Genomic DNA, 24,249 nt, shown 5'->3' on the forward strand with positions numbered 1-24,249 from the left:
GAAGCTACAGCTGGTCCCAAGGCTGTAAGTGATGATCATAGTATCTCTTTCCTCCATTACTTATTCTAGGTTCCTTCACTCTTGTCTTAATACTTCAGTTGGCCTGATTGCTTTCCAGTGTATTAACCCAGACTTTCATTTCTGAAGGGTCTGAGCCTTTAGTTGCCTTTCCCTTGTCAAATCATAGTTGTTACAATTGCTTATTTTCTGTTATCACTGGGTATGGGAGTACCCAGAGATGTTCCAGTGAATCCCTTGGACTCCAGACATATTCCTCCTGATTCCATTGTGCGTACCAGGAACACTGGCCCCTCATTGTCATCAGGGGCATTCACTGGCCAGTATGATAGCTCCACCATCTCCAGGTTCACAGGCATAAGGACCCTGAGGTGTCCAAATGGTAATCGTAGCACCCAGTTCAGTGGAACCCACACTCTGTCCCCTGAGAAACATGCTCCTCCTCTCTGAATCAGACAGAGCCTAAGATTGTGGGGACAATTTAAATGCATCTGGGTTATTTAAACCATCTGTAAATAGATCTCCTGCTTTTCTTCCCTTTTCCATTCTGCCAACTGAGGTGTTGTTTGAACTTGTTCACAGTTCACAAATCATGTAATTTTTTTTATGGGCATGGGGGTTTAAAAAGGGCAATAACATATCTCTGTTTTAAAGGTCACCTGTTATCAGCACTCTTTTCCCCCATCACCCAAAATTGATGTTGTCCTTCTTTTATCTTTTGATTTGAGATGCTCTAATTAAAGACCATCCCTCTATATCTCACAGACAGTTGCTTAATTTTCCCATTTAGTCCCCATGGCTTTAGCCCCATAAGAGGCCCCCCTCCCCCATCACAGCCATGAGGCCCTACTCTAAGGATTTAGCCTGTGCCAAATATTTACAGACCTTGTACTCCATACCCAGTGCAGTTCTCAGCACTAAGGTTGCAGTGGTGGCTCAAGCCAACTTGGCCTCTGTTACCCTCATGGAATGCAGAGCTGGGAAATAGAAAATAAACAGGTAAACAAGATAATAGCGTCTAGTGATAAGTGCTTTGGAGAAAACATAATATATTTAGGTCTTCATTGAGGATACAGCACACATGTGCTGAGATCTGAATGTCAAAAGGAGCCAGCCATGTGAGGACTCAAGGAGAGTGTTCCAGGCAGCAGGCCCTGCAAATGCAAAATCTCTGAGGTAAAAATGAGAATAAGAGGTGGAAGTTTGAAAGTAATGAGCTCCCAGTAATGAGGTCAGAGAACCACTAGGGGCCAGATCACATAGGGCCTTGTAGACCACATTAAGGAGCTTGATTCCATTCCAAGGACAATGGGAAGCCAATAGGGGTTTTGAGTCGGGAAATGATAGGATCTGATTTACTTTTGTAAAAAGATTCTCGGGGCACCTGGGTGACCCAGTTGGCTGAATGTCCAACTCTTGATCTCAGTTCAGGTCTTGATTTCATCATCGTGAATTCAAGCCACATTGGGCTTCATGCTGGGCATGGAGCCTACTTGAAAAGAAAAGAACACCTGGGTGGCTCAGTTGGTTGGGCAACTTCCTTCGGGTAGGGTCATGATCTCAGGGTCCTGGGATAGAGTCCCGTGTCGGGCTCCTTGCTTGGCAGGGAGTCTACTTTTCCCTCTCCCTCTGTCACTCCCCCTCGCTTGTGTGCTCTCGCTTTTAATCTCTCTCTCTCAAATAAATGAAATCTTTTTAAAAATTATAAAAAAAAAAAGAAAAGAAAACAAAAAAGAAAAAGATTCTCTGGCAGCTGTGATGAGACTGAGAGAGGGGTAAAATCAAGGAGATGAGTTAGTTAATACGTAACTACAGTGATCCAGGTGAGAGACGAGATAAGGGTGCTAATAGGGCCTATGTTACTGATACAGTCTGCTACCAACTACATACTTTTGGATCTCTATCACTTCCTGCCTGATACTGCAGTTAACTTCCTGCTAGACTAGGAGATTCCTAATGCCAGGTCATCCTGAAAACTAAGTAATTGTAAGACAGTAACAAATGTGTGTTGAATCAATCTACGATAGTAATTTCTGCAAAGGACTTTAGCATTGACAAAGCCTTTCTTTTTCTTTTTTTTTTAAGGTTTGTTTATTTTACAGAGAGAGAGAGAGAGAGTACACATGCGTGTGCAAGCGGGAGAAAGGCAGAGGGAGAGGGAGAGAAGCAGACTCCCCACTGAGTGCAGGGCTCCACATGGGGCTCTATCTCATGGCCCTGAGATCATGACCCTGAGACCATGACCTGAGCCAAAATCAAGAGTCCGACTGAGCCCCCCAGATGCTTGACAAAGCCTTTTCTTAATCCATTATTTCATTTCATTCTTTTCTCAAGTCTGCAAAGTAACTATGATTAGACCATGGACTTTACATGTCCTCTTTGATTTAATACTTGCCATGACCTTGTGAGGTAGGGACTATTTGTTTAGAGCTGAGAGATGAACAAACTGCCGCAGTCACACAATTAATGGTGGCAACAGTTTGTACTCAGGCCTCCCTGGAGAGCATGAGATGGATGTACTTGTGACTTTTGTAAGGCAAAACTTTGCCTCCAAGCCTAATTTGTTTCATCAGTCCAAATACCCCTAGCAGAAGCCTGAGGATCTGTAATACACTACGTGGTGCAGGTATTACCTTTCTCATTAATTTGATGGGGCAGGAAGCCAAACAAACAAAAAACTGTTGCTGGCATCTCAATGGTCTGCTTTACTCAGCAATCAAGATGCTGTGTCCCTAACTGATAGAACATATCTTAGGTTCCAGCCACTCTGAAATTGAGGGCTTGTTCTAGGATTTCCATGACTCGGCAGGACAGAATTTGTCCTTTATCAGGAACAAAATGGTAAGGCATCAACAAAACTATTACTAGGATTAGAGATTAAACTGTGTGTAGCATGTGGTCCAATCTGGCTCAGCATAAGCACTCAATAAATATTTGTTGAGTGAATTCCTAAAATCTATACATTAGTATAATTAATAAATCTATTAAAAGATCTTTATTTTTTTAAGATTTTATTTATTCATTTGACAGAGAAAGAGAGCACAAGCAGGGGGAACGGCAGGCAGAGGGAGAGGGAGAAGCAGACTCCTTGCTGAGCAAGGAGCCCAATGCGGGACTCGATCCCAGGACCCTGGGATCATGACCCGAGCCGAAGGCACATGTTTAGCCAACTGAGCCACCCAGGCATCCCTAAAAAGATCTTTAGAATGTTTTAGAACTTCACTATCCAATACAGTAGTCACTATCCACATGTGGCAATTGAATACTTGAAAAGTGACTAGTCCAAATAGAGATATGGGATAAGTACAAAATTCACAGTGGATTTTAAAGACTTAATTAATACAAAAAAAGAGAGAGTATTTTGGATATATTGTGTTAAATAAAATATATTACTAAACATAATTTCACCTGTGTTAAATGTGGCTACTAGAGTATTTAAAATTACACATGTGGCTCACATTATATTTTGATTGGACAGCACTGCTCTAAAAGGCAGAATAAACTTCAGGGGGAAAAATTGTTCTTAAAGGAGAGGGCAAGCCATTAATCAATTACACTTTCCATACTTTTCACCTTGAATTTATTGAGAAATCATAGGTTTCTTCAAAGGCCAGCTTCTCCCATGGCAAACAAAGGGCATCAGGATTCTATCAAGGTCAGAGGGGCACACTGGCAGCTCATAGGCTAGAATGTGGCTTGCAATTATGGTTGACAGAGTAATTTTCTTAAAAACTGAATAAGTTATCACCATTTTATTTTATTTTTTATTTTTTTAAAGATTTTGTTTATTTATTTGACAGAGAGACACAGCGAGAGAGGTAACACAAGCAGGGGGAGTAGGAGAGGGAGAAACAGGCTTCCCACCGAACAGGGAACCCGTTGCGGGGCTCGATCCCTGGACCCTGGGATCATGACCTGAGCCGAAGGCAGACGCCCAACGACTGAGCCACCCAGGTGCCCCAGTTATCACCATTTTAAAATGAGGAGATTTCATATGCAGCTCCAAATTTGTAGGTGCCCCCTTTTTTTTTTTAATTTAAATTTTAGGTAGTTAACATAGAGTGCAATATTGATTTCTGGAGTAGAATTCAGTGATTCATCACTTACATACAACACCCAGTGCTCATCACAGCAAGTGCCCTCCTTAATAACCATCACCCGTCTCGCCCATCCCCCATCCACATCCCTCCATCAACCCTCAGTTTGTTCTCTATCGTTAAGTCTCTTATGGCGGGATGCCTGGGTGGTTCAGCTGGTTAAGTGTCTGCCTTCGGCTCAGGTCATGATCCCAGGGTCCTGGGATGGAGTCCTGCATGGGGCTCCTTGCTCAGCGAGGAGCCTGCTTCTCCCTCTGCTTCTCCTCCTGCTTGTGCTCTCTCTCTCTCTCTCTGACGAATAAATAAACCCTTTAAAAAAGAAGAGTCTCTTATGGTTTGTTTCTCTCTCTCCTTTTGTTCTTTCCCCCCTTCCCATATGTTCCTTTGTTTTCTTTCTTAAATTCCACATATGAGTGAGATCATATGGTATTTGTCATTCTGATTTATATCACTTAGCATAGTACATTCTAGCTCCATCCACATTGTTGCAAATGTCAAGATTTCATTTTTTTTTATGGCTGAGTGATATTCCACTGTGTGTGCGCCTGTGTATGTGTGTATATATATATCTCACATCTTCTTTATTCGTCAGTCGATGGACATTTGTAGGTTAAGTGTCCAACTCTTGGTTTTAGCTCAGGTCATGATCTCGGGGTTTTGAGATGGAGCTCCACTCAGTGCAGAGTTTCTCTCTCCCTCTCCCTCTGCCCCTCTCCACAGCACATGTTCTCTCTCTCTCAAATAAATAAATAAACCTTTTAAAAATTTTTTTTGGGCGCCTGGGTGGCTCAGTTGGTTAAGCGACTGCCTTCGGCTCAGGTCATGATCCTGGAGTCCTGGGATCGAGTCCCACATCGGGCTCCCTGCTCAGCGGGGGGTCTGCTTCTCCCTCTGACTCTCCCCCTCTCATGCTCTCTCTCTCTCAAATAAATAAATAAATCTTTTAAAAAAAAATTTTTTTTTAAATAAAAATGAGAAGTTCTAGGGGCCTGGTTGTCTCTGTCAGTAGAGCATGTGACTCTTGATCTCAGGGTCATGAGCTCAAGCCCCAAGTTGGGTGAAGAGCTTACTTAAAAAAATAAAATAAAATAAAGGTATTACCTATAAAAAGCAATGGGAAGTTCTAGCAATACTGGTCTTACATGGAAGCCATCAGCTACAGCTAAAAAGCAGAAACTACCTTTGGACAGAGAATGGACTCTCCTGTTTGCCATACTGTATTCTCTACACTGAGGCAAATTCTTACTTGGTAGAGTTAAAAAAAGAAAGTATAATATTTCTTGTAACCATGTCTTAATTCAAAGAAAACAGAAAAGTAGACTAAGAGGGTGTATATTTCTTTGAGGAAGTGAAGAACATTCCATGGTGTCTAATACAACTACAAAGTTTGTCTGTTGAAGGAATATATCTTAAATCAGAATTATGCAATAACTCCAGAGGGTGTATGATTTTGCAATCTCTCATCTAGTTTGGCTGGATCCAACATTATCCAAGATGTTGAATAGTACCAGGTCTCCTTTGGGGTTTGAGTTGATGTAAAGTCACATCTGTTTGCTTCCAGATTTACATTAAAGATCTAAGAAAAATCCCAAGGTATTGTTATGCAGTTTGTGCAGACCTGATTAAGACCTACAGGATACAGGCCTGAAAGTAGTGCCCTTCCATCCCTTAATGTAGTCCTCACAGAACTTCAGCTTTCAAAGCACCTCCTGTCCTGTCTTGCCTGATGAACCCTGTGGGTAGGGGTGGAATTCCACAGATGGGGGAAGCAGAGTGACTTCCTAGGTACATAGGTAGTCTGCGAAAAGCATACGCTAGACCCAGACCCCTCTGTCTTCTTGAGGCCTTCTGGAGGGTGATGATGGGAGAAAAAAAGTGAAATTGAGAGAGAACTAAACAGAGGTGGCAGTTTGAAGAGACAAAGAAAGTGCAAAGGAAGTCAGACAGTGAAGGGTGGAAATAATGCAGTGGAAAGGGTGAGGGCCTGCCTCCAAGGAGAATGAGCTGAGGCAGGGTGTCAGTGGCTTTGGGGGAACCTCATTCCACCAATGGCAAAATGGAGCCCAGAGAGGAAGTGGTTTGCCCAAGGATGTCCAGCACTTTGCCAGGTGGGCACTAGACCCTGAACCCAAGTACCCCAATCCCAGTCCAGGATCTTCCTTCAGTCTATCACAGGGAGGACGGGCCAATGGGCCTGAGGCAGGTAGGAGCAGAATTGCCACCTGGGTGGAAGGAAAGCTCTGCCCAAGGCTGGTAGCGCCATTAACCGTCAAAGACTCAAGTAGCCAAGTCCAAACAATCCTAGCAAGCGACTTTGAAGCCCCGATTTTCATGGGGCTGAGGCCTTTCACAACTTCTAGCTCAAGGCGGCATGAGAAATACTCGACCGCTATTCAGGGGCTTTCGGAATCTCCTGAGAGATGATCAGGCACTTTTGCAAACGTCATGGAAGGAATCAAACATCAAACAGCAGATATTTTGGAAGGGCCACAATCTCCCAAGAAATATTCTGGAATATTGGGGCGCTTGGGTGGCTCAGTCGGTTAAGCGTCTGCCTCTGGCTGGGGTCGTGATCGCAGTGATCCCAGGGTCCTGGGATGGAGTCCCCTATCGGGCTCCCTGCTCAGCAAGGGGTCTGCTTTCCCTGTCCCTCTGCCCCTCCCCCTGCTTGTGCTCCCTCTCTCTCTCTCTCAAATAAATAAATAGAATCTTTAAAAAAAAAAAAGAAATATTCTGGAATATTGGAGACTATGGGAAAATGGTTAGGAAGCAGGCGAAATCTGCCGATTGGCATTCGGAAATTTCCGGAGCTTCTCGAGGAGCACTCGGGAGCTCTCGCCTCTGCGATCTATTGGGAGTCTAGGGTCTCTACAGATCCCCTCTTCGCCTAAATCCTTAAAGGCTACTGATACCACAGTCCCTCGGCAATTTCCGGAAGTGTTCGGGACTGGCCCGAGCGTGGCGCCCTCTGACGGCGGGAACTGTCACCACCAGCACCCCTCCGGGCTGCGCCAGCACTCGCAGACGCAGTTGCACGCCGGCGGCCGTTCAGACCGGATGTGGTTGCTGCTGAGGTCACTTCCGGCGGGTGACGGTGAGGACGGGTCAGAAGCGTAGAGGCGGCGGCAAAATGGCGGCGCCTGAGGAGCGGGATCTAACCCAGGAGCAGACAGAGAAGCTGCTGCAATTTCAGGTAGCAGCGAGTACTCGGTGCAGCAAATGCCGCCACGGGCTGGGGAGTGGGCCCTCGGAGGAGCCCAGAACCCTTCTCAGATTGGGCCCGAGATTCTTCTCAGACCAGCGGCGGCCCCCTCCCCCCCAAACGCCAACTGCCCTGCTACTCCCAGCTCCCGAGCCTCTGTCAGGTCCCCCGCCTTCCAGCCAGGGTTGCGGCCCTCTCCTCTCCTCTCAGCGGGTCAGCTTCCCTAGTTTCCCTTAGCCGCACCCGTCCTCAACCATTCTTCCCAGACCGGTTACCCGTTGGACCCTTTCCGCCCTTCGACTCTAGATTTACCGAGATGCTTAATCCCCACCGCGGAGCTGGCCTAATTTCGGGTCTCTGGAAAACCTACCAGCATCCCATGCTGTTTCTACAAATATTTATGGAAGGCCTCTTGGGTGCCTGGTCCTGTATTGGGCGCTCTGGTGGGGGAGGGGGCGGAGGTGGCCCCCACCCTAAAGGTGTGGGAGGACACCACATAAGGAAACAATGCAACAGTTGTAAGTGTCATCAGTGGCTTCTTACGGGGTTTTTTTTTTTACCCTGGGCTTATTCCTGGACTCACGTTCTTGACAGTGCTTGAGGTGGGTGGTAACTTGCAGAAATCTGCTTCCTTTTAGTGGTTGTGTTAAGAACTTTTGGCACTAAGCACTTATTTCTGAGTTGGAGAGTGATTGGAGGAGACCACTAGGGTGGGTAACCTTGACTCTTTATTACCCTAATGGGTACCAGTTTCCTTATTTCTAAAATACTTCTCTTAAAAAATGTCTGTCCCCTAAGGATATTGTGGAGATCAAATGAGTTTATGGACGTATGAAGGGCTTGTAAACTGAAATGTTTATTCCCAAGCGCTATCGCTACTATTAATCATGATTTCATTTAGGATAGAATTAAAGTTAGTGGTACACTTATTTCCTAATATAAAATGTGCTAAACATTCATTAATTCAGCATTATTTACCAAGAACTTTAGTGTTCGGGCACTGCTAGTTCAAATGCCATTTATTGAGTACTTACCATGTTCTAAGTACTTTGTAAACACATAGCAGACATGATCGCATTTAATGTAACAACCCTATGAGACTCATGCTGTTACAATCCCTATTTTACAGATGAGGAATGTGAGGCTTAAGAAGTAACATAGTTAGGTTACACAGCCAGTTAAGTGGTGGAAAGCCAGATCCATCTTTCCAGAACCTTTCCTGAGCTCTTGACTTGTGTGCTATACCACCTGTGTAAATATCAGTATACAGCTGAGAGTGGAATGCAAATGTTGTGATACTAAGTCTTTTTTTTTTTTTTTTTTAACAAGTTATCACTTTTCTGTACTTTCCTTGATTAGATTTCACTATAATCTGAGGTGGGGTTTTCTTTAAATTGAGCAGTGGGTTGGAAGTGTATAAATGGAAAAATACTATTATAGAAATAGTTGACATTTGATTGGAGTTTTGAGTAAAGAAATTGAGGACACAGCAAATTAGGATCAGAGTGAATAAACAGCAGACAACCAGCCTCCTCTTCCTGGTAGACCACTTATTTCAGAGTTTTGTTTAATTTGGCAGACCATTTTACCCCTTACAGCTCTTTAGGGGTAAGCGTGATGTGAGTTATATGTCATGATGTACTTAGTTTGATACTGGGAAGACATGAATATGTGGTGGTATTTCTGAGGTAAAGTACATGGGTACCTCCATTTTGTCTTCATCGACATTTATATCAGTAAGAGGTGAGTGGTAGGTTAAGATTGTATTAAGATTGCTTTGTGAGGGGTGCCTGGCTGACTGAGTCAGTAGAGCATGTGACTCCTGATCTTAGGGTTGTGAGTTCAAGCCCCACGTTGAGCATAGAACTTTAAAAAAATCCTAAAAAAGCAGATTGCTTTAGGAAATTGGATTTACCAAGGCAAATGCATTTTCCATTTATGTGTTCCTTAAGCGGTTGCTGGATCAGGTTCATCATTCAGTTGCCATTGAACATTCTTTGAAACTTACTAGGTGTCAAGCATTATACCAAGTATTTAATGTACCTTAACTCTTCTAAACCTCTTAATAACATTGTAAGGAATTAACTCATTCATTTTGTTAATGAAGAAACAGGTTCTGAGAGGTCAAATCACTCACACAAGTAGTTAAGTGGCAGAGATTTAGAAATCCATACCCATAACCATCTTAGCTATAACCTATTGGAGAAGCAAGATACATACATACATAAATGAGTATCCTGCAATATATTAGTGTTCATAGTGTAATATGGTATAAACAAAGTGCTGTGGGAATTTAGGGAAGGATAGGAGTATCCACGGAGGTGGGAAGAGAAGAGAGGGATGACTTAGGGGTTAACCATTAAGTATCTACTATGCCTTAGGCATGGTGCTAGATAGGTAGTTTATAACTATCATGCTTAATTCTCACAGAAGCCTTATAAAGTGCCATAGATGATAATAGCCGCTCCTAAGTGAGGAAACAGATTTATTGAAGTATTTGCCTAAGTTCATTAAGTTACTAAATAGTGAGGATGGAATTGGAATTAGAAACCTAGTGGGTCTGGATCAGGCTTTAAGGCTGGGCTCTTTCCACTGTACTTTGCTAGTTTTGAAGGAGGAATAGAATTTCAACAGGTGGTAGGCAGAAGGTTGCTGAAAGCTGAGGAAATGGCTTGAGCAATGTATGAAGATGGAAGAGTGTGGAGTGTTTGTTGTGATGGATTTAGAGAATTTAGAGAAGTGGTAAATAGGATTGGATAGGTAAATTAGAGCCAGATTTTAGAGGCCTTTCAAAGCTGTGCAGAATGGTTTAAATTTTAATCTGTACTCGTAGGGAGCTGTCAAAGGTTTTTTTCCACTAGAGAGTAGCATAACACTAGGTTTCAGGTTTGCTTCACTAACAGTATGAAGCATGTGCTTGGAATATCCATAGGAGTCAGGACAGAACTGGGTGGTACTGCTAGGAACTAGTTCTCAATATGTTGCTTCATTTGATACATTGAAATTAGCAAAAGTAAAATATTTTAGAAATCTTAGGTTTCCTCTATTTCACTTTTATTGTGACATGTGATTTGACTGGAACTCCCTAGAGTATATTTATCATGCTTCTCAGTCCATTTGATGTTTTCTAAGACTTTTCTAGTTATCCTTTTCTCCTGTTTATTTTGGAACCAATTGAGTATGAATAGTGAACGCGCAATTTGTTTTAAGCTGTTTCAAATGGAAGAGAATAGGTCTTAAGAAGAGTTAATGCAGAGATGCCTGGGTGACTCAGTTAAGTGTCTGCCTTTGGCTCAGGTCATGATCCCAGGGTCCTGAGATCGAGTGCCGCTTTGGGCTCCTTGCTCAGTGAGGAGCCTGCTTCTCCTTCTGCCTGATGCTCCTGCTTGTACGCGCTCTCTCTCTCTCTCTCTGACAAATAGATAAATAAAATCTTTAGGGAAAAAGAAGAGTTAATGCAGGGGAGCGTCTAGGTGGCTCAGTCGGTTAAGTGTCTGCCTTCGGCTCAGGTCATGGTCCTGGGATCAAGCCCCACGTCAGGGTCCCTGCTCAGCACGGAGTCTGCTTCTCTCTCTCTCCCTCGGCCCCTCTCGTGCTCTCTCTCGGTCTCTCTCAAGTAAATAAATAAAATCTTTAAAAAAAAAAAAGAATGCAGGTATGGGTAAGGTTAGTTTTACTGAAGTCCATTTTCCCAAATTTCCAAATATAACAGACTCCCCTAGTGCCTTGGTTTACTGCTTCTAGGTTGCTGTTTGAACCCCTGGAGAAAGAGGACATGGCCAGAGAGAAGGGACTAAAGGAGCTATATGCATGGCCAGTGGAGGAAGAAATGATCCCTTTCTACTTTTTGTACAGATGTTAAGAAATTTCTTTCCTTTTAAATGAATATTAGGGTGTGTGATCTTTGTTCTTTTAAATTATAGAAAGTTAAGCCTGAACTCTGGGCTGTAGAATCAGGTTTATAATTCACTTTGAAAATCTCTCTTTTTGGCTTCATCTGACTCTTTATTACCTAAAAGAGAAAGAATAACACGATGGTCTTTGTTCACGTATTTTAAGAAATCAGAGTGATCTGTTTGAATTTTTTGCCCAGGAATTTGGTATTGTAGGAAAACCATGAGCTTTGAAACTTGGGGCAAACCTGAATTAGCCTTTCAACTTAGCTTCTCATGAGTTCTGTGACCTTGGGCATGTTCCCACTTTCTTGAATTTCCCCCCCCCTATAAAATGAGGATACTATTACCTAATTCACAGTGGTTTTTATTTTTTACTTAAAAAATCTACCAATACCAAGTAATGCATACTTTATGCAAGTCAGTAACGTAAAATTGTAAAAGTGTAATTAAATTTCATCTTATTCCCCCCTCCTCATTACCAGTTTGCTGTGTGTCTTTGTATACTTTTTTCTTCTGCATATACAGATACACATACTTAATGTGTAAGCTCTCTTACCCTTCACTTGACTGATTAGTTGGAGCAGATGGCTTCCAGTTCCTAAGATCTGCTCTGTAATATGTCCAAGTATTTTTGCTTTCACCAGTTGAGTTGTACTCTTGCCAAAAGTCAGTTGTATTTTTTTTTAATTTTAAGATTTTATTTATTTGTTTGACACAGAGAGAGAGAGAGCAGGGGGAGCAACAGAGGGAGAGGGAGAAGCAGGCTCCCTGCTGAGCAGGGAGCCCGACGCGGGGCTCTATCCCAGGACCCCAGGATCATGACCTGAGCCGAAGGCAGACGCTTAACGAATGAGCCACCCAGGCGCCTCAAAAGTCAGTTGTATTTGCTCCCAAACCATTGTGTGCTGGTTATATTTGTCATAAAAATAAAATACATAAACCATCAAAATATCAGTGCAAGAGTTTTTATCTGAAAACTAAATTACATGCTTTGGAAAAGGTCTTTAGGGTCAAGTTGCTGGAAAATTGTTATTCAGTTAGGTATAGGCAAGATAGGTGTAAAGGTGACTTTGGAAAAAAATCATTAAGATTTAGTATTGTGCACTTAATGCTTGGCAAGTGCTTGGAGTTCTTGCACTCCAAGAAATTAAGTCAGTGTCTTATGGATATGGTTTATGCTAGAAAGACTCCAAAGAATGTTGGTGGACCCATGCCCAAAAGAAAAGGGTAGGCTTTCATCAAAAGATTGCTGCATAAATGTGTATGCTTCCTGCTTTAAATGAAATATGTAAGTAATGTGTGGAATGTTTTTTTTTTTTTTAAAGATTTTATTTGTTTATTTATTAGAGAGCGAGAGAGAAACAGCATGAGAGAGGAGAGGGTCAAAGGGAGAAGCAGGCTCCCCGCTGAGCCGGGAGCCCGATGTGGGACTCGATCCCAGGACTCTGGGATCATGACCTGAGCCGAAGGCAGTCGCTTAACCAACTGAGCCACCCAGGCGCCCCTGTGTGGAATGTTTTTATTCTTCATCTTAAGTGACTTTTTAAATTAATTGACCAGTAAGTCTTATTCTCATTGGGTAAGAGCTTCTGCTGTCTTTGTCTTTAATAGAGGTAGGATCATATAATTATGAAAGTCAGCGTAGCATAGTAACTTGTCAAGAAGACTGGCTGTGAAGTAAGACAGCCTGGTTTTGAATCCTAGCTTCTCCAATTATTAACTTTGTGACCTTGGGCGAGTTACTTAACCATTCTACTTCAGTTTCTTCATATGTGCAGTTACTATATTACCTACCTGAAGGGGTTGTTTCAGTAGTTAAATGTTAATATATCTAAAGCACTGGCAAATATTAAGTGCTTGAATGTTAAACATTATTATAGTTATTACTTTTTGGTTTTTAAAAAATTGAGGGACAATCAGGTTGTTTTCATTTTTTGGTTTCATACAACTAATGTCACAATGAATATCCTTGTAATAAACATCCCATTCTCAATCAACTTTTTTCAGGACCTGTTGTGTGCTAGTATAGTTCTAGGTACAGGGTACAGCGGAATATTAAATATAATTCCTACCCTTGTGGAGCTCACATTCTAGTGGAAGAGACAGAGAAGAGTCAAAATAAATAAATGAAACATAGGCTCTGTTAGGTGGTGATAAATGCTGTGGAGAGAAATAAATAGGGAATTTTGAGGAGGGGGGTGTTTAAATTTTTTTTTTTTTAAGATATATTTATTGGGCGCCTGGGTGACTCAGTTAAGTGTCTGCGTTGGGCTGGGGTCATTATCTCAGGGTCCTGGGATCGAGCCCTGCATCGGGCTCCCCGCTCAGTGGCGAGTCTGCTTCTCCCTCTCCCTCTGTGATCTCTTTCACTCTCACTCTCTCTCAAATAAATAAATAAAATCTTAAAAAAAAAAAGATTTATTTATTTATTTTAGAGGGAGGAAGAGAGAGAGATCACACTACATGAGCAGGGGAGGGGCAGAGGGAGAGGGAAAGAGAAACTCAAGCAGATTCCTCAACTGAACCTGGAGCCAGAGGCGGGGCTCCATCCCAGGATCCTGAGATTATGACCTGAGATGAAATCAACAGCTGGCCACTAAATCAACTAAGCCACCCAAGGGCCTGGGGGTGGGGTGTTTAATTTTAAATAGGATTATCAAGGGAAGGCCTCACTGAGAGTGTGTTAATTGTGTGAAAACCTAAAGGTTAAGTACTAAACAAATCATGTGGGTACTTAGGGGAAGAGGATTCCAGATAGAGGGAATAAAGCATGTAAGAGTCCTAAGGCATGGCCTCAAGGGACCTTGTCCAGGAATGGCATGGAGGCCAGTGTGGCTAGAACTGAGGGGAAGGAGGGAGGAAGAAAGTAGGAGATAGGGTCAGAGAGTTAAAAGCAGGGCTAGTTCACAAATGGCCTTGTAGGCTGTTGTAAGAATTTTGGCTATAACTCTGAAGCAAGGTGGATTTTGAGTGATGACAGGATTTATGATTTATTAGGGTCACTCTGGCTATTTTCTTGAGGATAGCCTGAAGGAAGGTAAGGGAGGAGTAGGGAGACCAAGTAGGAGACTTTTGCAGTGATGCAAGACTGCTTGAACCAGGATGAATAGGAAAGTAATCATGAGGAGTAGTTGGATTCTGAATATATTTTGAAGGTAAAGTGGATGGGATTTTTTAAGGGATTGTATGTGAAGTGAGAGAGAAAGGGAGAAAGTAAGGATATCAGCTTTTTGACCTAAGTAACTGGAAATGGAAGAGTCATTAACTGGGATAAGGAAGGCTATGGGAGGAGCACATTTGGGTGTGGGGATGAGATGAGTAGCTCAGTTTTGGTCATGTAAAGTTTGAGGTTTCTGTCAGACATCCAAGTGAAGATGTCTAACTGGGTATAGTAGTATTGAGTGCAGGAGAATGATCTAGGCTAGCAATACAAATTTGGAGATCATCTGCATATAGATAATATTTAAAGCCCTGAAACTGTTTGAGATCATCTGTAGAGCAAGAATATATAAAGAAATTTTGAGATTTGAAGGTGTTTTTGTTATTGATGTCACTTAAACATTTATTGAGTGTTTACAGTTGACCCTTGAACAACATGGGTTTGAACTGCACAGGTCCATTTATAAGTGGATTTTTTTCAGTAAGTACTGTACTGTAATGTATTTTCTCATTTTCTTAATAACATTTGCTTTCCACTTGCTTACTTTAAGAATACAATATATAATACATACAAATGTACAAAATATGTGTTAATCAACTGTGTTATCAATAAGGCTTCTTTCTGTTCAACAGTAGGCTATTAGATAAGTTTGGGGGAGTTGAAAGTCATACTTGATTTTCAACTGCATGGAGCTCAGTACTCCTAACTTCTATGTTGTTCAGGTGTTTACTGTATTCTATCCAAAGTGCTGTAGATTCGTTATGTCATTGATTCCTCTCAAAAAATAAATGGTATAGGTTCTGGTATTGGTGAGTAAACTAGGATCAGTACATAATTTACTGAAGGTTAGTAGTGACAAGCTTAGATTTGAATCCAGAACTCTGGATTCTTTCCTAGCACTGCCTCTCCAGCACTAAGTGTTGATTTGTTTTCAACTACAGGTGAGTGAATAGGACCAATAACAATAGCTATGTGGTAGGTTTTTTGTGTTGTTTTTTTTTTTTTAAAGATTTTATTTATTTATCTGAGAGAGAGAATGAGATAGAGCATGAGGGGGGGAGGGTCAGAGGGAGAAGCAGACTCCCCGCTGAGCAGGGAGCCCGATGCGGGACTCGATCCCAGGACCCCAGGATCATGACCTGAGCCGAAGGCAGTCGTTTAACCAACTGAGCCACCCAGGCGCCCGGTTTTTTTTTTTTTTTAAGATTTATTTATTTATCTGAGAGAGAGCGAGCATGCACGCGTGGTGGGGAGGGGTAGAGGGAGGTGGAGAGAAAAGCTAAAGCAGACTCCGAGCTGAGTGCGGGGCCTGAGGTGGGGCTCAATCCCATGACCCTGAGATCATGACCCAAGCTGACATCAAGAGCCACCTGCTTAACTGACTGTACCACCCAGGCCCCCCGCTCTGTGGTAGTTTTAAGAAAGCAAACACAGCAAAGGACGTCAAAAGTATGGTTCTAATTCCGGACATCATCACTCAGGATAATTCTCTTAACCTACTCTACATAAAAGTGGACTTTTTAAGCAGAAAGAAAGAAGAATCCTCGAAAGTGGGAATGAATAAAGAGGACAGGTCTCTCACTTCCATACCTACAGATATGAGAGAGAAAATGGTAGAGAGAAGGCTTCAGAGGAAGTATCTTCAGAAAAAAGCCAAGTTTCAGTTAGAACATGAAAGTGAAGGAAGTGTTTGGAGATGTAGTTATGGATATAGGGGATGTTGCTGATATAGCAGACCTTTTATTTCTGTAGAACAGAATCCTGGTGTTACTGGTTCAAAACAAATGTACTTTGTATGTTTTAATATCTATTAGACTATTTTCCAGGGAGTTTTGGCAGCTCACTCTCCAACCAAGAGGATGTGAGAGGACCTGTTTCCCCATATCCTTGCCTGCATTGGATGATAGCTTTTTGAATTTTTGTCAATATGATTAAATTTTTAAAGTTCTTGTTTTAATTTGCATTTCTAGTAGTAGTGGTGGTTGTAGTTTCTGGCTTTGGTTTTTAGTCAAGTTTGAATAACTAATGCAAGCACTTGTTTTAATCTATTTCTAATAGGAAAGAATAAGGAACTTTAGAGACAGGGATTGGCTTTTCAGCCTCTTTTTTTTTTTTATTTATTTTTGAGAGAGAGAGAATGACAGAGAGAGAGAGAAGGAGAAGGATGAGGGTCAGAGGGAGAAGCAGACTCCCTGCCGAGCAGGGAGCCCGATGCGGGACTCGATCCCAGGACCCTAAGATCATGTTATTTATTTATTTATTTATTTATTTATTTATTTGACAGACAGAGAGAGAGAGAGAACAAGCAGAGGGAGCAGCCCGAGGGAGAGGGAGAAGCAGGCTCCCCTCTGAGCAGGGAGCCCGATGCGGGACTTGATCCCGGGACTCCAGGATCGTGACCTGAGCCAAAGGCAGTCGCTTAACCAACTGGGCCACCCAGGCACCCCTACATTTATTTAAGAGAGCATGTGGAGGAGGGGGGCAGAGGGAGAGAGAGTCTTAAGTAGACTCTGTGCTAAGCGTGGAGCCAGAAATGGAACTCGATCTCACAGCCCTGAGATCAGGACCTGAGCCAAAATCAAGAGTCAGATGTTTAACTGACTCCGCCACCCATGTGCCCCTTTACATACATTTAAGAATCATTTTGTGCTGTTGTGGGATTATTGGAATTGCATAAAATGTGTATATTAATTTGGAACTGGTTGACATTCAGGAACATGTACATCTCTTTATTCAGGTGTGTCACATATCCTTAAAAATATTTTCTGTGGGCACCTGGGTGGCTCAGTTGGTTAAGCGACTGCCTTCGGCTCGGGTCATGATCCCGGAGTCCTGGGATCGAGTCCCGCATCGGGCTCCCTGCTCGGCGAGGAGCCTGCTTCTCCCTCTGACCCTCCCCCCTCTCATGTACTCTCTCTCTCTCATTCTCGCTCTCTCAAATAAATAAATCTTTAAAAAAAAAAAATATTTTCTGTAACTTTCTTCATCTAGATTTTGTATGTTCCTTATTAAATTTATTCCTGGGTATTTTATAGTTTTGGTCACCCTTATGAATAGAACCATTTCTTTATTTCTAAATGGTTACTAATAGAAATGCTGTTGAATTTTGTATGTTTATCTTAAGTTTTTGGTTCTTTAATTTCTTGTCATGTTTTCTGATCATTATTAATAGTTTTCTAGTTTGGTCTCTTGGGCTCTTTTTTTTTTTTTTTTAAAGATTTTATTTATTTATTTGACAGACATAGTGAGAGAGGGAACACAAGCGGGGGACTGGTAGAGGGAGAAGCAGGCTTCCCGCCGAGCAGGGAGCCTGATGTGGGGCTCGATCCCAGGACCCTGGGATCATGACCTGAGCCGAAGGCAGATGCTTAACGACTGAGCCGGGCTCTTTTTTTTTTAATAAATAATTTTATTGAGCAGTAATTCACATACCATAAATTAACCCTTTAAAATATACAATTCAAATAAAAACAAATAAATTAATTTAAAAAATTCAGTAATTTTTAGTATATTTACACAGTTGTGCATCCATCACCACTGTTTACTTCTAGAACATTTTTATCGTCTCCAAAAGAAAACTGTGCCCATTAGCAATCACGAGGGTCATCCATATTGTAGCTTATATCGGTACTTCATTCCTTTTTATAGCCAAATAATATTCCGTTGTGTGAGTAAACCACATTTTGTTTATCCATTCATTGGGCTTTTGGATTGCTTCCATTTTTCAGCTATTATTATTAATGCTTCTCTGAATATTTGTATACAGGTTTTTGTTTTGTGTGGACATGTTTTCATTTCTCCTAGTAACTAGTAGAATATCTGAGTTACATGGTAACTCTGTTTAACTTTCTGAGAAATTGTCAAATTGTTTTTCCTAAGCAACTACATCATTTTCCCCACCAGTATTATGTGAGGGTTACAATTTCTCCATATCCTCACTAACATTTGTTTTAGTATATGTGCTGCTGAAGCGAGCATGCTCACTAACATTTGTTTATCGTCCATCTTTGTAGCCATCCTGGTAAGAGTGAAGTGGTATCTCATTTTGATTTGCATTTCCCTAATGACTAAAATGATGTTGAGCATTTTTCATATGCTTATTGACCATTTGTCAATCTTCTTTGGAGAAATATCTAATCAAATTCTTTGCCCATTTTTAAATTAGGTTACATGTCTTACTGGGTTCTAAGCGTTCTTTATATATTCTGATACAAGTCCTTTATCAGATATATCACTGGCAAAAATACTCTCCCATTCTGTGGGTTGTCTTCACTCTCTTGATGGTGTTTATTGAAGTTTTACATTTTGATGAAACCTAATTTATTTATCTTTTGTTGCTTGTGCATTTGGTGTCATATCTGTATCTTTTGTTGTCTTACATATAAAGTCTGATCTATTTTGAGTTAATAGTTGTGAGGTAAGAGTTCGACTTCATTCTGTTGCATGCGGGTATTCAGTTTTCCCAGCACCATTTATTTAAAAGATTATTCTTTCCCTGTTGAATGACCTTGGAACCTCTTTTGAAAATCAGTTGACCATAACACGGATTTATTTCTGGACTCTCATTTCTATTCCATTGATCTGTATCCTTATGCTAGTACCACACTGACTTGACTATTGCAGTTGTGCAAAAAGCATGAATTCAGGAAGTGTGAGTCCTCCAACTTTGTTCTTTTTCAGAAATATTTTGGCTATTCTGGGTCCCTTTCATTTCCACCTGAATTTTAGAATCACCTTGTCAATTTCTGCAAGAAAGGCAGCTGGGATTTTGATAGGGATTGCTGTTTACTCTGTAGATCAATATGGAGATTATTGCCATCTTAACAAAATTAAGTCTTCCAATCCATGAACATGGGAAGGCTTCCTTTCTTTAGTTTCTCTCAGTCTTTTGTGTATAAGTCTTACACTTCTTTGGTTAAATTTATTCATAAATATTTTGTTTTTGATGGTACTGTGAAAGAACATGTTTTCATTTTATTTTTAGATTGTTCATTGAGAGTGTGTAGATTTTTGTATGTTGATCTTATATCCTGCAACCTTATTGAACTCATAATTAGTTCTATTAGTTTTTTGGTAGATTTCTTTTCTTTCTTTTTTTTTTTTAAAGATTTTATTTATTTATTTGACAGAGAGAGACACAGCGAGAGAGGGAACACAGCAGAGGGAGTGGGAGAGGGAGAAGCAGGCTTCCCGCCAAGCAGGGGGCCTGATGTGGGGCTAGATCCCAGATCATGACCTGAACCCAAGGCAGACGCTTAACGACTGAGCCACCCAGGCGCCCCTTTTTGTAGATTTCTTAGGATTTCTTATATCTAAGATCATGTCATCTGTGAATAAAGTTTCATCTCTTTCCAATCTGGATGCCTTTTTTTTCTTGTTTAATTGCTCTTGTACAATATTGAATATAAGTGGCAAGAGCAGACATCCTTGTCTTGTTCTGGTCTTAGGAGGAAAGCATTGTCTTTCACATTGAGTTAGCTGTCTGTTTCTCAGATGTGCTTTATCAGGGTGAGAAAGCTCTGTTCTATTCCTAGTTTAAGTTCTTATCATGAAAGGGTGTTTTGAGTTCTTAAAAGGATTAAATGAGATAATGCATGTAAAGTGCCTGAGGCATAGTTACTGTGTGGGTCCAGGCCCCTCGGTGCCACACTTCACCCTGGGCAGGTCTCTGTTAGATAGAAGCTGGAAAAGTGGTCCCCATCCAAGACTCAGGGTCAGTGCTAACCAGTTACTTCAGTCTTCCAGTGGCCAGGACACCCTCAACGTCCAGAGGAGGGAGAGCGCCCTTTAGCTACCCCCAGCTCTCCCCAGCTGTCCAGACTTCTCCCAACCCAAATGAGCTGTGATCCTGTTTTGTCTTGTCCCAGGACATAAAAGGGGCAAGTAGGTGGTCCTGGAGAATGTTCAGTTGTATACATGTTCTCTTATATTTCTTTATTTTTCTGGGGAGTATTTAATAAAAGATGGGATTGAGAATTTGCAAAACTGTTGTCCTTTTTATTTTATTTTATAGATTTATTTATTTTAGAGACAGTGAGAGAGAGAGAGCGTGTGCTAAGGAGGGGAGGGGCAGAGGAAGAGGGAGAGGATCTCAAGCAGACTCCTTGCTGAGCAGGGGCCAGACTCAACTCATCTCATGACCCTGAGATCACAACCTGAGCTGAAACCAAGAGTCAGATGCTCAGCCGACTGAGCCACTCAGGCACCCCCGCCCTTTAGAAAAATTGGAATTTAGTAGATAAGAAAGATAAATAACCGAAAATATACTTGAAGGAGTACAAGTCCTTTCAAAAACGATATAGAAAAGATTTTACATACAGAAGACTTATATTATTCAAATGTACAGAATTAAACCTGTGATTTAGGAATTTAAAGTATTGACAATTAAACTTTGTAGAATTTCTTCACTTAAAAATTCGAATTTAGCTTACAGTGTTAGTATCCTTTTTTTTTTTTTTTTAAAGATTTTTATTTATTCATGAGAGACAGAGAGAGGCAGAGGGAGAAGCAGGCTCCCAAGGAGCAGAGAGCCCGACGTGGGACTCGATCCCAGGACTCTGGGATCATGACCTGAGCCGAAGGCAGACGCTCAACCATCTGAGCCACCCAGGCGCCCCATTGTTAGTATCCTTAAACACATTTCCACAAGCTTAATATTAATATATTACATTTTATTAGCTTTTACCTAGCCTTTTTATATACAAAATGAGGACATTCTAATTCTCTCATTTCTTCTTTATTAATAAGGATTTCTCTATAAAGGTAGAATTCCCCGGGGCTCCTGGGTGGCTCAGTCGGTTAAGCGTCTGCCTTCGGCTCAGGTGGTGATCCCTGGAGTCCTGGGGTTGAGCCCCGCGTCGGACTCCCTGCTTGGCAGGAGTCTGCTTCTCCCTCTCCCTCTGCACCCCCTTGGTTTTGCTCTCTCGCTCACTCTCTCAAATAAATAAAATCTTCAAAAGATATAATTCCCTCATCTGTTTACGCTAAGTTATGATATGAATGATAAAGGCAGGATAAACATTTAATTCCTTCAGTTATTTACTAGTTTTTAAATAATGAGTTGATTTCCTTGCATCCTCCAAAAGTAACCAGTGAGGTTTTTTTTTTTTTTTTTTTTAAAGATTTTATTTATTTGACAGAGAGAGATACAGTGAGAGAGGGAACACAAGCAGGGGGAGTGGGAGAGGGAGAAGCAGGCTTCCCGCTGAGCAGGGAGCCCGATGCAGGGCTCGACCCAGGACCCTGGGACCATGACCTGAGCCGAAGGCAGATGCTTAACAACTGAGCCACCCAGGTGCCCCACCAGTGAGGTTTTTAAAAAGAGTATTGATTTGAGCTCATGAATTTAAACATACTTAACATATTGTAACTTACTGCCATTGTGTTTATTGAGGCTCAGATTGTGCCATCTTTGATAATTGTGAGTTTCTTTAGTTTGGCTCCTGATGACTTTTTTTAATCCTAATGTTTACACTGTTTATTTTTTCAGAGACACAGAAAAGATTTTCCTTTTGAATTTGTAAAAACCTTAACATTATTGCTCCTAAATAATTTTGTCATATTGCCATGGACCCAGTAATCTTTGATAGCTTTTTAGCTTTCTGACATGTTTTAGACTCATCTTGAGTAGATCTAGAATTTCTGCCTAGATCTAGAATTAGCCAATTCTCCAAGAAAACTCATTTTTGGGGGGTAAGAAATAATATTTAGATGCCATCAGTCTTAGAGCTATGACTGCTTGTTGTTATTGGGTTGGTCTAGAACTTTTTAGTTGATAGAACTAATATGTATAATATATACACAGACACACAAATATATTTGTATTTATTTCATGATAAAACAATTTGATACTTCCAAATCAGATTCAGGACTACCAATTCAAATTCAGCATTACACCTTACCTCTCTGTCTTCTTTCTTCATGCCAAAAACTTGGTTCTTAATGATACTACATGACTGTTCCTTTGCCTTATCACATAATCAACACTTAATTGTTTCAAAATAACAACACTCATATAGTAATAACAATATGATTATGTAAAACAATTTAAGCCCCTTTTTCTGCATGTTATATTGTCAGTTTACTATGTTTTAAAGTCATTTGGGATAGTTTCTCTTTGTCATTCGTTAAGCCACCAACTCAGTACATTTATTTGATCTTTGCTTCTCATGTGTAGGGACTGCTGCTGCTTTTTAAAATTTGTCTTATATTTATATATTATAAATTTATGTTTAGGGCGCCTGGGTGGCTCAGTTGGTTAAGCGACTGCCTTCGGCTCAGGTCATGATCCTGGAGTCCCAGGATCGAGTCCCACATCGGGCTCTCTGCTCGGCAGGGAGTCTGCTTCTCCCTCTGACCCTCCTCCCTCTCATGCTCTCTGTCTCTCATTCTCTCTCTCTCAAATAAATAAATAAAATCTTAAAAAAAAAATTATAAATTTATGTTTATGAATATGTTTTGTAAAGATACCCCTAGCCTCTATTCCTCTCTTTTTTTTTAAGAGATTTTATTTGAGAGAGAGTACAAGCTGGGGGAGGGAGAGGGACAAGCAGACTCCACACTGGGCATGGAGCCCCACATGGGGATTGATCCCACAACCCCGAGATCACAACCTGAGCTGAAATCAAGAGTCATCCACTTAACCAGCTGAGCACCCAGGTGCCCCAAGATGTATGTATGTATGTATGTATTTATTTTTTTAAGATTTTATTTATTTATTTGACAGAGAGAAACACAGCAAGAGAGGGAACACAAGCAGGGGGAGTGGGAGAGGGAGAAGCGGACTCCCCACTGAGCAGGGAGCCCAATGTGGGGCTCGATCCCAGGACCCTGGGATCATGACCTGAGCCGAAGGCAGACGCTTAACCATCTGAGCCACCCAGGCGCCCCTTTCTTCGCTATTTTTAAAAACTATATATTAGGAGTATTAACTTTTTGTCTGTGAAATAAATTGTCAATATTATTCCTAGGTTTTTCACTTTGCGTATGGTATTTTATTGCCACACGCAGGGTTTTGGGGCAGGGTTGGGGGGCTGTACTTTCAGTATTTCTGTAAACCTAAAACTGTTCTAAGAAATAATGTCTGTGGGGTCCCTGGGTGGCTCAGTCAGTTAGTGTCTGTCTTCGGCTCAGGTCATGATCTCAGGGTCCTGGGATTGAACCCCCCACATCAGGCTCCCTGCTCAGCAGAGTCTGCTTCTCCCTCTCCTTCTGACCCTCCTCCCTTCTTGTGCACACTTGCTCACTCACTCTCTCTCTCTGCCTCAAATAAATAAATCTTTTAAAAAATGCTTGTTTTTTGGGGCACCTGGGTGGCTCAGTCGTTAAGCATCTGCCTTCGGCTCAGGTCATGATCCCAGGGTCCTGGTATCGAGCCCCGCATTGGGCTCCCTGCTCCACAGGAAGCCTGCTTCTCCCTCTCCCACTCCCCCTGCTTTTGTTCCCTCTCGCGGTGTCTCTCTCTATCAAATAAATAAATAAATCTTTAAAAAAAAATGCTTGTTTTTTAAAAAAACTGTTTTCCCTTTTTATTTGAGATGCTGCCTTTATCAGTACTAAATTTTTATATGCGGTTGGGTTTGTTTCTGGATTTCCTTTTCTTTTCCATTGGTCTTGCATGTGCCAGTACTACTCATAATATAGAAGCTTATAATATATTTTAATCTGGAGGGCTAGTCTCCTTCATTGCTTTTTTTCAGGGTTTTCCCAGATTTTCTTGCTTATTTGCTCTTCCAAAAGAACTTCATAATCAACTTTTCTTTTATTAAATTTGTAAATGAATATGAGGGTGTGTGATTAACATCTATGTTGAATCTTCCTATCGAAGAACACAGTTAAGTCTTGGTAGCTTTTTGACAAACTGATTAGTAGTACTTA

The 24,249-nt window shown here is 41.4% G+C and overlaps 1 protein-coding gene across 2 annotated transcripts in view; it reads left to right on the forward strand.

Annotated features, from left to right (window-relative positions):
- Window positions 1–7,171: 7,171 nt before the first annotated feature.
- The window catches only part of FAF2 (Fas associated factor family member 2), a 69,130-nt gene continuing 52,052 nt past the window's right edge, over window positions 7,172–24,249 (forward strand). Inside the window, exons 1-2 of one of the 2 annotated variants that reach the window (XM_081826360.1) lie at window positions 7,200–7,308; window positions 11,062–11,174. Coding sequence is in view for 1 of the 2 variants with exons in the window: in XM_006747916.3 (XP_006747979.1) it covers window positions 7,246–7,308 (63 nt within the window). In the remaining variant the exon portion in view is untranslated. Of the gene's footprint in view, window positions 7,309–11,061; window positions 11,175–24,249 lie in introns of both variants that reach the window. The other variant, XM_006747916.3, reaches the window with a different exon arrangement.

This window comes from Leptonychotes weddellii, chromosome 7, assembly GCF_054177405.1.
Source record: "Leptonychotes weddellii isolate Sample4059 chromosome 7, ASM5417740v2, whole genome shotgun sequence".
In the NCBI taxonomy this organism is placed as follows: Eukaryota; Metazoa; Chordata; class Mammalia; order Carnivora; family Phocidae; genus Leptonychotes; species Leptonychotes weddellii.